The 13,276-nt window shown below is 49.4% G+C and overlaps 1 protein-coding gene across 1 annotated transcript; it reads left to right on the top strand.

Annotated features, from left to right (window-relative positions):
• Positions 1-4,824: 4,824 nt before the first annotated feature.
• Positions 4,825-7,236, top strand: FJX1 (four-jointed box kinase 1). Its single transcript, XM_064425034.1, has one exon. The coding sequence runs from the start codon at positions 5,028-5,030 to the stop codon at positions 6,306-6,308; it is 1,281 nt and encodes a 426-aa protein (XP_064281104.1). The 5' UTR covers positions 4,825-5,027; the 3' UTR covers positions 6,309-7,236.
• The last annotated feature ends 6,040 nt before the right edge of the window (positions 7,237-13,276 follow it).

The raw sequence follows: 13,276 nt of genomic DNA, 5'->3' as shown, positions 1-13,276 counted from the left end.
CAACACGCCTGCAGGGTAACATCTCTACAGTGCACCTCCCTGATATGAAATGCAGAGCACCTTAACTTCTTCATCCCTCCCCCAGTCACAACCAGCTGCAAATCCTGCCCTTCAGTTGTTGAAATATCTCATAATGAGGGATGCATTTTTTAGGCTGAGAAATCCAAATCCACCTTGACAGAGTCAGTCAGGCATACACATGGGCTATGCTGCTGATAGGTTTGTACCAAACACTCCCAGTGTGAGAATAACCTACAGTGACACTAACCAGATTTTTGCACACTAACTTGTCACCTGTATGGCTTATTCCAAACTCCCCACCTTTCCCCAGGAGAAACATACAACAAGCTGTATGGCCACTAGCAGTATTTGAAGGTAACCCCAACAGGTACCTGTTGTAGGTAGCTTTGCAGGCACAACTCTTCACCCCTAGCCAGCTAGTCTAAGTAACTTCCTTGCAACAGGAAGAATTGAAACACACAGGCTACACTGGCAAGAGGATCTGAGCCTGCAGCAGGAAAGGAGCCCTGCAAATCCACCAGTGTAGGTTATTGGGGTGGGGAGAATTGATACTGCTCTGATGGAAGCTCCTGATACCCACATTTGCCCTAACCCAGAGACTCAAAATGCAAAGAGAGGAAATGTTAAGAGACAAGAAAGTGCAGCACTGAGGAAGCAGGGGCATCACTTTGCTCCAGCCTGTCTGAAGCAGCTGTCACAGCAGACCCAAGTCCCACAGGTGGAGGCACATTGTACCACATACTCAGTGCCCCTCTCCCAACAGCAATCTCAACAACTCCCTTTAAAAATGGTTCTCACTAGTTTGGGAGTTCACTGGCACCAACTCCCTGCCAGGAACCAAAGACGCTAAACAGGAGTGGGAACAAGCTATTCATGGACAGTTGAGGAAATGCTGGATGGAAAAAAGAGGTGTTTGGTAACCTGACTGATAAAGAAGAAAGAGTGCAGGTAGAGCTGGAGAAGTACTCAATGTGGGAACATGCGGTATAAAAATGAAATGTAGAAAAAATATGCTGGAGCAGAATAAAAGGACTCTATTCCCATCCCATCCTGGGATCCTGAACCCCAGTGTAAAGTAAATGAAGGGCTTCATGTGTTGTGCTAGTGAGAGAGATCCCCATGAAGCAATAGCTCAGGCTCAGCCCCTGCAGTCTCCAGGAAAGGAGCTCACAGCCCTGCTGTGGTTGATGTGGCAGTCACCAGACTCGGAAACTTGGCATTGAGGAGTGTTAGGTGTAGCTTTGGGTATGCAGTAAAACCAGTGTTGAATAGAAAGTGTCTGTCAGTACTCAGTGAAGGGAGAGAAAATTTCATGAGCCTGGGAATTACTGGAGGGGACTGACTAATTTTGGTAGTCTAAAAAGGTCTGTGCTGGGAAATAACTTCCATGCAATGCCTCTGAAATGTGGGGGCGGAGGCGCTGTACTGAAGCCTTGAGCTATGGGAGAGTATCACTCAAAGATATGCAATGTTAGCACAGGCCAGAACTTGCCTGAGCCAGAGGGTGCCTACTCATGGCTGGAACAGTCCTCCCTTCAGCAGGCTAGAGATGCATCCCCTCTGTCAGCTGCAGCCCAGCCATGGAGGAGGATCCCTCCTGCCCTGGAGAGCACTGGTACACCTCTGGGTGCTTTGGAGGTGATGATAGGTTTGGGCTCTGGTGCAATGGAGATTCGCTCTCTGCCTGGTTTGCCAGCCTTCCTTGCCCAGCAGAGACTGTTAGCAGAAGCAGGACCACTCAACTCCAGCATAGATACAGTGTCCAGAAAAACAGAGTCCCCATCTGCTTTCCCATGATCCTAATCCTATCAAAGCCCATTAGAGTTTGGCTTCTGTCTTGAATTCAAAATAATTTTCACTGCAGGGGAGAAATCTTCAAGCCTCTGTCCAGTTCCTGTTTCTTCTGCCTTTATTGGGAGGAATTGCTGTCTGCAATGAGAGACACTCCACATCACTGAGAAAGTGGGTACTGGGATGCTAGGAGGGGAATGAGCAGAATAAAACCTTCACTAGACTAAAAACAGTGTGAAACACCAGCAGTCAGGTATTCTGTGAGCCTAGCTTTGCCAGGCAGATAAAATCAAGTTAATATAAGAAACAACATGGGGAAGCCAGAAATTATTTTGTTATCTTTTCTATTGCTAGAATTCTGGGCCTGGACAATAGCCAGCACTCCCTTCCCCAGTACAGGGCTGTGAAGCCTGGAGACTTTCTCCTTTATCTCTGAGCTGCTCATTGCAATGTCTGCAAAGCACTAACAAGACATCTGATTGACCCAAATATATCAGTGATCACAGTTTCAGGAATGCTTAACATGCTGTAAATTGAACAGCTTGGCTGATGTTTAACCCTCTACCAATTGTCTGGTTTTAAAAATATTGCAGCTTGTAGGCAGGATTATTAGCTAGAGGGCTGGCTCAGCTAAACTCTGGCTTGTACTCCTTTCAAAGAGTGCAGTTAGGAGGCAGAGTATTTGGGGGAAGTGATGTTTTCCCAGCTATTGATTTAAGGGTGTAGTCACAGTATAGCCTGTTGATTAACTGTCTAGCTTACAAGAGGCAAGCTGTAATTGAAATTAATGTCATGCATAACTTGGAGGTTATGTTAACCTTAATAACAGGAAATCTAGCATCCTTATCAATGGCAATGGTTCTTCTCTGGGGAGAAATCCCAGTGCAGACACTGGCAGCTGGATGCTCACTAGAATCATAACTCACCTGAAAGAAACACAAATTCATATAAAGCAAAATACATGTCCAAGCTACATATGGAATAAAATTGTTTTTTTGCTTTCAATAATTTTCCAGCAAGCTAGGAGTTTTCTTAAACCTATTTCAAGCTAGAAAGTGGCAGAGAACACAGGCAATTCTGTGTAATTTCTTTGGTAAAAATACTGTTGGACAAAAGCCTCCTGCTCAGAGTAACGGTACTGTTCTCATCGACCACTGTGAAGTGTAGCAACCACCAGCTCCAAATCGCATACCTGGTGCTCACCGCGCAGCTCGCGTGGCTTCAAAGGGTGAAAATGCAAAGCGTCATCTGGCAACAAGGCTTCAGGGTCGGAACAGCACGGGACCCGAATTCTCGGGTAGCAAGAGGAATGTTTGACAGCCTGTATTGCCTTTGAGGGGCGCCAGGCCGGTATCTCTCGCTATCATCCCGGCCCGTGCCGCCGGCGGCTGCAGCGCGGAGCCGGGAGCGGCAGGAGGTGCTGGTGCGACACGGCCGCGGCCGCACCGAGCGCCGGGGAGGCGCCCGCCGCGCTCGGCCCGGGAATTTGAGGCAGAAGATAGGGAAAAAAGACAGCGAATTCAACTTCTGCTCTTTTTCCCCCTTTTCTTTACGTTGTTTGTGGTGGTTTTGGCTTTTTAAAGTTTTTTTGTTTGGTTGGTTGGTTTTGGTTTTGGTTTTTTGGGGTTTTTGTTGTTGTTTGTGGTGGGCTAGCTCTATGCGTGTGTATAACTGAGTTGTTAAGGTGTATTAGGTGAGTTTGAATGTTTTTAACAAAATTATGAAGAATAAAGAGTTTCCTAATTCTTATATTAAAAGAAAATAAACTGTATTTCATCCAACCTGGAAGACTTGAGTGTGGCTGAAAAACGGAGGTGTGATACCCCAAGAGAGCAGAGTTTAAGAGACGAGAAAGGGAATTTTTTTCTTTTGCAGTAGTTAAGATTCTGCATACAGTGGTTTCGCTGCACTGATCCTACCTCAATAACTACTTTGGAGGATAGCCACAGCAATGATAGCAGAAGGGAGAGGTGTTTAATCTCGTTCGGCTCACAAACGTGTTCCTTGCAAGAGAAGTCCCCAGTAAAATACTGAAAGAGCAGAGCTAAGCATCTTTGCCTTGAGAAGGCAGAAAAAGGGAAATGAGGAATAGAAAAATAGCTACTCTTCTAAACACCTCACAGGGACACAACTTGAAAAGAAAGACTGGCTGTCGTTCCCTCAGGGAGGATATCCCGTGAGGGGGTTAACCCGAGAGGGTTAAAATGCCAGGAAAAGCTGGTCCGCAGACTCCGTGACACACCTGGTACATGAGCACCGCGCAAATCCCGGTGTGAAAGGACGCGAAGGGCGCTGCCCTGCGTGCAGGCGGGCCCCCACCGAAGCGGGAAGAACAGGTGATGCTCCGTGGGGTCTCAGCACGGCGCCTCGCCCACGGTCACCGGCGGCCGTGCCCGGCAGGGAGCCCCGGCATCACGCAGCGCTGTGCGGGGTGGGTCCGGTTCCGCTGCCGGGCGGACAGGTGTCTGTCCGGGTGTGCACCGCGCGGTGCTCGTGTTTGCAGCCATCCCTTTGTGCAACCACCTGCCGGCTCCCGGCCCCCGCGCGGCCCCGAGGATCGGGCTGGGGGTGCGGGGTGACGGAGCGGAGGGGTGCCGCTCCATCCCTGCCGCTGACCGCGGCGCGACCCTGCCGTGCGGCCGTGGGCGGGAGGCGGCGCGCCCGGGGCTCCGCGGCCGCCCGCGCACCGGCGCGGGGGGCGGCCCCGCTGGCGTGCGCACCGCCTTCCCCCTTCCCCCTCCCCGCTTTCCTCTCTCGGTGTGCAGGCTCCTTTGTGCTGCCTGCAGCGGCGAGGAGGAACCGGCGGGCCAAGCGCCCGCGCCGCAGCGCTCTCCCTTCCCGCGGGCGGCCGCCGGCTCGGCTCCCACGCCATCCGCGACCCTTCTGCCTCCTCGACGGGGCTCTCCGCCGCCTGTGGGGCCGCCAGCCCCGCCGCGCGGGCCATCGCCGTTTTAAGCGGAGGGGCCACGCCGGGAGACGGGGCGGGCCGGGCGCGCCCCCCCGGCTCCCCACGTGGTGCGGTGCCCGTGTCTCCGGGCCGCCGGCGGAGCTGGGCGCACACGGCGTGGGGCAGCGCCGGGGCTCATCTGCTCCCGCTGCCGCTCCCCGGGCGGCAGATCCGGCCCGCGGCCATGCGCCAGAGCCGCGCTGAGCGGCCGAGCGGCGGGGCTGCACCGCCGCCGCGTCCCGCGGTAGCGGCGTGAAGCGGCGTGAGGATGAAGCGGGCGAGGCGGGCCGCGCTGGGCCCCCTGCCCGTGCTGGGGCTGCTGCTGCTGGGCGCCCTGCCGGGGCTCTGGACGGTGCTGCTGCGGCGGGAGGCGGCGGCGCTGCCGGAGCCGCGCCCGCCCGCCGGGCAGTCCCCGGGGCGATGGGGCTGGGGGCGCTCCCCGGCGGTGCGGGGCGAGTCCGCCGGCGGCGGGCAGAAAACTTTTCGGACGCTGCTGGCGGTGCCGGCGGCGGCGACGGACCGGGAGGAGCGGGACGGTGAGGAGCGGCTCGCTGTGACCGACTCGCAGCCGCCGGCCGACGCCGCCTCTCCGGTGGAGCGGGGCATCTTCTGGAGCCGCGAGCTGGAGGAGCAGGTGCCGCCGGGCTTCGCGGCGGAGGAGGCGGCGGCGTGGCTGTCGGCCGCCCGCGCAGCCCGCGTGGCCTCGCTGGAGCGGGGCGGCTGCGGGCGCAGCTCCAACCGGCTGGCGCGGCTGTCGGACGGGAGCCGCGCCTGCGTCCGCTACGGCATCAACCCGGAGCAGATCCAGGGCGAGGCGCTCTCGTATCACCTGGCCGGGGTGCTGGGCATGCAGGAGCGGCTGCCGCCCATGGCCCTCGCCCTGGTGGAAGCCCGCGGGCGGCAGTGGGAGCCGGTGCGCGAGGAGCTGCGCGGCTCGCACTGGGCCGAGGGCGCCGTGGTCAGCCTGACCCGCTGGGTGGACAATCTCACCGCCGTGGTGGCTCCCGCGCCCTGGGGCGCCGAGGCGGGCGCCGGCCGGCGGCTGCAGCCGCTGTCGGCCGGGGAGCTGGTCGGGCTGTCGCCGTCGCAGCTGGTGGAGCTGGTGCAGTGGAGCGATCTGATCCTCTTCGACTACCTGACGGCCAACTTCGACCGCCTGGTCAGCAACCTCTTCAGCCTGCAGTGGGACCCGCGGGTGATGCGCCGCGCCACCAGCAACCTGCTCCGCGCCCCCGACGGCGGGCTCGTCTTCATGGACAACGAGGCGGGGCTGGTGCACGGCTACCGCCTCCTCGCCATGTGGGACCCCTACAACGAGCCGCTGCTGCGCTCCGTGTGCGTGTTCCGCGAGGGCACGGCCCGCCGGGTGGCCGAGCTGCACCGCCGCCGCAGCGCTGCCGCCGAGCTGCGCCGCCGCTACCGGGCGCGGGAGCCGCTCTGGGCGCGCCTCGGCTTCCTCTCCGAGCGGCAGGCCGAGCTCCTGCAGGCCCGCGTGGACTTCGTGCACCGCCACATCGCGCACTGCCGCGCCCAGGCCGCCGCGCTCTGAGCGCTCCGGCTTTCCTCTGCCCCCGGGCAGCGGGGCTGACCCGGCTTGCCGCCTCGGTGCCCCGTGGTCGCTACGACTGCCGGGGACGTGGGAAATAATGGGCTACCTGCCTGCCGGGGCTGTCGAGAGGAGCGATTAATTAGCTTTGTCAAGAGCTCTGAAGATGCAGAACGCAATCTCTGTAATTACAGCACACTTCCACTCCAGGACTCTGCCCCCAGAGTTGGAAACATGAGAGGGTTCAGCATCCTCAGTGCTTTCCTTATCTCTCTTCGTGCACTCGCCCTCATAAGAGACCCCATAGGAAAGCAGTCGTCTTTTGTCTGGATTGGGGTCGAGTAACTTGTTTCCTTCCAACGAAGGCAGGCGGAAATTTTTTTTTATATATTATTCCTTTTGTAACTGCATATTTAAGTATGAATGTTGATGTTCATAGACCAAGAACTGATTGCACAATAGGGGAGCCCCTAACTAGCGAAACTGCCCTATTTATGAAACTTGTTTCCTACCAGTTTTCTTTAACGAGAGTGAACCTTTCCACTGATTGTTAAATCTTGTTGATGAGAAGTGTATAGGAAGCCCATATTCTTAAGTTTTTTGTGGATTTATTGGGTTAAACTGTTATGAATCTTAAGGGTTTGTTTGTAATCATCATAATTTCATCTCACCAGTAAAGTAACTGACTAATGGGTGGCACAGGAAGATCTCCCATTTTTAAAAAATATTGCTATGTGCTAAGACTTTGACACAATAGTTAAAGTGGAGGAAAAAAACTGTTTCATGCACTTTACTTTGACTTTTTAATATTTTTTTTATAGAAGACCTTTTTATTTTACAAAGTCTGCCTTTTATGTACATTATATATGTTCATAAACTTTTCTGTAACATACTAAAGAAACTGATATTTCAGTAAAGTGTGTTAATGTTTTGCCTTCTGTGGCCTGAATGTTTGCCTGAGCTTTGACAGGGAGCATGCATCTCCTCGAACTTACCTGATGGGTGATGGAGGTCACCACTTCACAGCTTGTCACTCCACTGTACAGAATGAACTTTTACTCATTCCCTCTGAGGCAAGGAGTCAAGCTTTCAAACGCTACTCTCTTTCCTAGGTGTCCCTGAAAGGGGAACAGCTCTTGGAGTGGATAAAGTAGTGTGAGTGCTTCAGCTGAATAGACATTTATCTGGTTTTCAAAGCCTGAGATGGACTGCCTGGGCTAACCCCGAGACAACTGAAGCAGTTAGCTTCAGCAAACTGACAGAGCTGGTGTGGGCTAGCTGCTGTCAGCCTTTTTGGGTGCTGGGACTGGATACCAACCTGCTACAGGTCATGTCAGCTGTTCCTGCTCCAAAGGCTTGGCCAGGGATGGCAGTTGCTTTCAGTGGTGTTCACACTGTCTTCTCATTTTGGTTATCTTTGCAATGAAGAGATTGAGGCAGAATTGAAACACAGGAAAGCTTTTGAATCATGCTGAAATAGTTGGTGGGGTTTTTTTCCCTACAGAAGTTCTGTTCGGGGGCAAAGTAGTAGCAGTGGGCGTACAAAATAAAATATTGGCATCTCTTGCTAGCTTTTCTAAATGTACCAGTATTCACAGAAGAGGCCATTGTATGGCTCAAAATGACAGCCAGAATAAGGACAAAGGATAAACTAATCCTTTTTAGACCCCAAATGCCAGTATATATCCTGCTATAATCAAACAGCAGCATAATCTCTTCTACATCTGGACAGGCAGCTCTCGATGAAGGCAGCAGCATGCCCCAGTGGCTGCTGTGCAAGTAGGTGCTGTTTTCAGTGTCGAGCACTACCCCTCCCTTGAACTCAGGGAGGGCTGTGCATTCCTACCTGCAGGAGGTCTTTGGTCTATTAATATTCATTATTTAGATTAAACTTCACATAAAGACAATTTTCGTTGGTGATTACAGTGTTGTTGGGGGTTTTGGGGGGTAGTTTTTTAATAAGACAACAGTTTTACAAACAAAAATAATGGTTGATCAGTTAGATATGTTAGATAGTGCATCTTTGTGTATGAGTATTTATTTGAAAATGTCCCAGCAGCCTGCAAGACTAGCTTTCATTCAGCTGCTGAACTGTCAAGGCTCTCTATTGCACTTGTATTTATAGTTCACTGCATTTATCTCTACGAACAATGCACAGAATCCCATGTGACATTCCCTTGTCATTTACATGATAATACACAACTTAACTGTAATTCTTAATTCTACTTTAGCATTGCTTTGTAACTCAATGCAGCAGTTTCTGTTGCATTCATCTCATGAAAATATATTTAAATAATAAACTGCTGGCATACATTTTAAACCACTGTGAAGAGCAAACTGCTGTGCCACAAGCATCTAAGGTTTTATTTCTGTTTAAGTACTTCTATAATTATGGCACAACTGTGGCTTTGATGGCTAATGAGAAGTAAATCTTGTTTGCAATGTCTTTAGAGCCAGAGCCTAGCTAATTACCTCTTTCAAGAAGAATCATGATTTCCTGTTTGGTGACTGGTGACTACCTCAAGTTACATATATAAGTTTATATATAAGCTACATGTTCAAAAATGGTGTAGTTGTAGGTTGGTGTGAAACTAGAGATGCTGTGCTGGGGAAGCAGTGCCCTGGGAAATGTGTTCATTCAAAAAGGATGGACAAAACTAGCACAGATGGATGATGATACTTCATTCTGTTGCTCTATTTTATTCTTCTGGTGCAGATCATCTTCTGTAAAAGCTTTGAATTATCATTATATTAGGGCAAACTTACTCTTTTCTGTGTGATTTCTTTAAGGCAAACAGTGTTTTGTAAGTTAGTGGTCTCATGTGCTTTTTGCACGTATTTTAGCTGTATGTGCTGTGTTACATGTGTCTATCCTCCTGCAGAACCAAGGGATGAAACTGTAAAACTTGATGTGGTGTAATTTCTGTGGCGCTCCTCTAATTGCTTACTTCCAGCAGAGTTTCCTTTGAGTCAGAGTAATCAGGCAGGCAAGGAAGGCTGAGAACAGCAAGACTTCAGGACCTGAAATTTGCGAGTAGAAGGTTGTCAGTAGTAGGATGGGCAGGTTCTGGCTGTGCATTGCCAGCAGCTCAGCAGCACTTTATCTGAGGCTCAAGGAATTGTCTGCGCAGCCTGTATCAGTATGGGGCTGTAGGGCTTTAGAGCTCACTCAGCAGAACACTTAAGGATGCCCTTCCCACTGCTTTTCACAGGCTTTCCTTAAAGTATGTGTTGACAGGTGGGCTGCACGGGTGCCTAGGTCAAATATAGCCTCTTGCACAGATCTGAAGAGACTGGGTGAGGTCACAGCCCAGATGTGGTCTGGGTCTGTCCCAAGTGTGAGACAGGAGGTGCTTAACTAAGTAAAGTAGATATGAGACCTAGGTGCTTATGGTAACACAAGCTTCTAGGGGGAAAAAATCAAACAAAAAAACCCCAAACAAACAAACAAAAAAAATCCCAAAACAAAACAATAAAAAAAAACCCCACAGAAAAAAAACCCCAAAACAAAACAAGGAAAATTATCTAGAGAGGATGTATTTAAATGCACTGCTTTCAGTTCCATATTTCTGTATGTTTCCCCAGTTAAATTCAGAATTACTCTTCTGATTTTTTCTTGCATTGGGATCTGAGGAGGCTTGTAAGGTTAGGTGGTTGCTGCTATTCCCAGCTTGAGTTCATAGTCACTGGGACAGTGTCTCCAAACACTAGCACAGTGAAGGGAGGACCAAGTTCACAGTTTCTGAAAACTAAGGGATATCAAAATTGCACTTGCAGTGGCTACTGCACCCCCAGGATGCGCCAAACTGCAAAGCCTGTGAATTCAGTGGGGTTCCCACTTGGTGAGAAAAGCAAGAATGTTGTTTACAGCACAAATCTCCTTTGCTTCTCTTTGCTTGCATCTGAAGTAATTTCCAGTATGGATTTATTTTCAGTGTGGATTTCCCTTTGAGAATTTCCTTCACAGCTTGGAAAGCTCTTCCCAGGTGCAGAGTTCCCTTACCCCTCACACAAAGCAGCTGCCCTGGGGATGGAGCTGTGTTGACCTCTGGAGCCACACTTCACTGCCCTGCTTAAGGCTGTGTCAGCCCATTCAAAGTTTGGGGAAATAGCTCAGGGCCAGTGGAAGACAGTGAAAATATAGTTAGTAACACTTTGACTCACTGGTCATACAGCATACTCTTGACATCACCAGTGTATTCTTTTACTTTCCCTTTGAAGTTTGATGCCTTTTTTAATGTTAATAAACTTAGAATTATCTCACTGACATTACTAGGTGGTCCAGGACTGTGAGATAGGAGATTATATTAAAACTTAATCCCATTTTGCATGTTATTCCTACTTTGCAACCACAGCATGAAATTTAATCACTCCTTCAGAGCTGTGCTCCCTGGGTTAAATGTGGCTAAGCTCCTGGGAGAAGGGGCTGGGCTGCACAGTAACAGTGCCTGCTGGGCACCCACAGAGCTCCTGCTGCTCTCAGTGACCTAGAAAACCTTTTACCTTGCTGGCATAGGTCCTAATACAGCTCTCCCTTCTGAAGCAATGCATGCTTATCTGAGCAGAAGTTAACTTCCCAGTGGGGTGATTCATGTATTTTATTGTGAATCAACTGGTGTTTTAACAAACATTACCAGTCCCACACTCAGGGAATGTTTAATCTGAGTATACTTTGGGTATGGGGCAGAAACATGTGTTAACACCCTCGTGTGCTGTGGCTTCCATTGCCTGCTCCAGCGCTGGATGAGTTTCTGGGAAAGATGAACACACGCAAGCCTGCATGAATCAGGGCTGCTGCTGTGTGCAGCTGTGAAAGGAGTTGTGCAGATGAAGGAGACTGATTCCATCTGAAAGCAAAGCAGTGTTGTACTCTGGTACAGGAAAAGATCAGGAAAAGAGCTCTGGCTGGATTATTGGAGGATGAATAAAAATAATAGGACTGAGGGTCTGAGTGCAAATGGATTGTCTGGTTTTGCATGACTCTGCTATTCAGCCACTGCCTGTGGGGTTTGGGTTGTGGGGTTTGTGTGTGTGGCACTTGCTCCATTTCTGCAAGAAAACAAACACAAGGGAAGACTGACTGCAAAATGCAGTGATTGCTGATGCAGGGAAAATTGAGCAGACATCCTGAAGACCCAGACCCTTCCAGTTCCTATCCCAAGGAGGGATACACAGGTAAGGGGATTTCAGGTGGAATACAAACAGAAGCTGGTTACAGGGACATAAAAGATGGGGAGACTTAAATTGTACTGCCAGGATGTCACCATGCTTGTCCACCCTCTGTCACATGGGCTTTTTAAAGTGACACACTGTCAAGCCAGTATTTGGTGTTAATCCAGCAGAATGTGTTTTATAAGAAGTAGTCAAAGGCAAAAAAAAAAAAAAAAAAAAAAAAAAAAAAAAAAAAAAAAAAAAAAAAGATATGTTGGGGCACTTTAAAGCAGGCAAATTCCATCCAGATGGTGGGACCAAGCAGCAAACATCCTTTGAGGAAATTGGATGGCTGCAGAGATAGTGTCCTCCCCCCCAGCCCCTTTCTCTGCCTTCTGTGACAGGTTTCTTGCAACAGCCTCTGAAATAGGCCTTTTTGAGGCAGTCTGTGTCACAGAACAAGGAGAACAACGTGGACGTTTTCGGCATTTCCAGTATGGAGGACCTGCCTTTTCCCTGTGTAGACCATTGGCAACTAGTGATCTTGAAAGAATAGGCTCATTGTCAAAATCTCTCCTTAAATGATTTTGTTCTCTGGTGGATTTCAGCCTGTGTAACACTATGTATCATCAATGATTTTTATTGCCTTCAGCATTTTATTTAATCAATATTATTTGCCAAAACTCAGAAAGTACTTTCCCCGTTCTGAGTTTTGAGCAGCTCACCAAAAACTCTCTTTTAATGCCATAGAATCCATTATATAACTTAATATCCAAGTATGTAACAGTTAAGGTTTACCCAAACTATTTGGACTAGAGGCTGCTGTCAACCTTGGAGCATCCTCAGATCTTACACCTGCAGTTGTGTGATGGTGAGGATTAAGAGGTTTGTGATCAGTGTGGTTTTGTGTGAGTGAGGCTGGAGTGGTCTCTTTGCTGCTGCCACTGGCTGCAGCCAGTTCCTTATGTTCCCCAAAAGTATGTGCAGTTAAAATTACTGTCGGTCTGTATGGTCTGAGTTGATTTTCCTGGTTTGACTAAAATGTAGCTGAAGGGCTTTGTTCCCAATAGTATCTCCCAGAGCTCAAAAGAGAACTGTTTTAAGTCTTATTGTCCATCATGTCCTGCCTCCCACCACCTACCCCTCCATAAAAACTTCCCCTTCTGCCAAAAGCCTTCTCCCCTCATGGTGGAATTTAAAAAAAAAAAAGCATTGCAGTGAAGCCAGACAGGCATTTACCTCAAGTGATAGCAATGCAGTAATGCCCCCAGTAATGAGGTAAGGAAGAAACACATTTTTTATCAGTATTTCCAACCTCAGCACAAAAGAAGGGAGGTATATTTCTGCATAATGTATGTTTCAGTCAGAAAAGTCATCATTTTTTAATGTCCGTATTTTGCCAGTTTCCTTTTTGTGTCCTGCTGTGGGGTAAAGGGCATTAATAAACTATGGTTTCAAGCTGCTGTTGTGAATGTTTTTTAGCCATACATGATTTCTTGTAGGCAAGCTAGAAGTGTGCTCCCAGAATTTATTTGTTTAAGTGATTGCAGTTAGTTAACTTGCTTTAGTTTAGCTGGGTCACCTTTATCACTCCAAAGTTTTCAATGTCCTTTACTGTATTCAAACTAAGGGGAGGTAATTGCTTCCTTCATTTATTTGAACACATACAGGATTTGCTCATCGGAAAGCAAATCAGAGGTTTTTTTTGTTTTTTTAACAGTACAGTTCAAAGTAAGGTGGCAGATTATGGATGAACCTGGATGCAAGGATCTGAAGGATATTAATGGCATTATTTCCTTTCACACCAGCTACCCTGCAAG

This window comes from Passer domesticus, chromosome 6 (genome assembly GCF_036417665.1).
Source record: "Passer domesticus isolate bPasDom1 chromosome 6, bPasDom1.hap1, whole genome shotgun sequence".
NCBI classification, from domain to species: Eukaryota; Metazoa; Chordata; class Aves; order Passeriformes; family Passeridae; genus Passer; species Passer domesticus.
The sequence above is the reverse complement of the archived record's forward strand: the minus strand, read 5'-3'. Positions and strand labels throughout refer to the sequence as shown.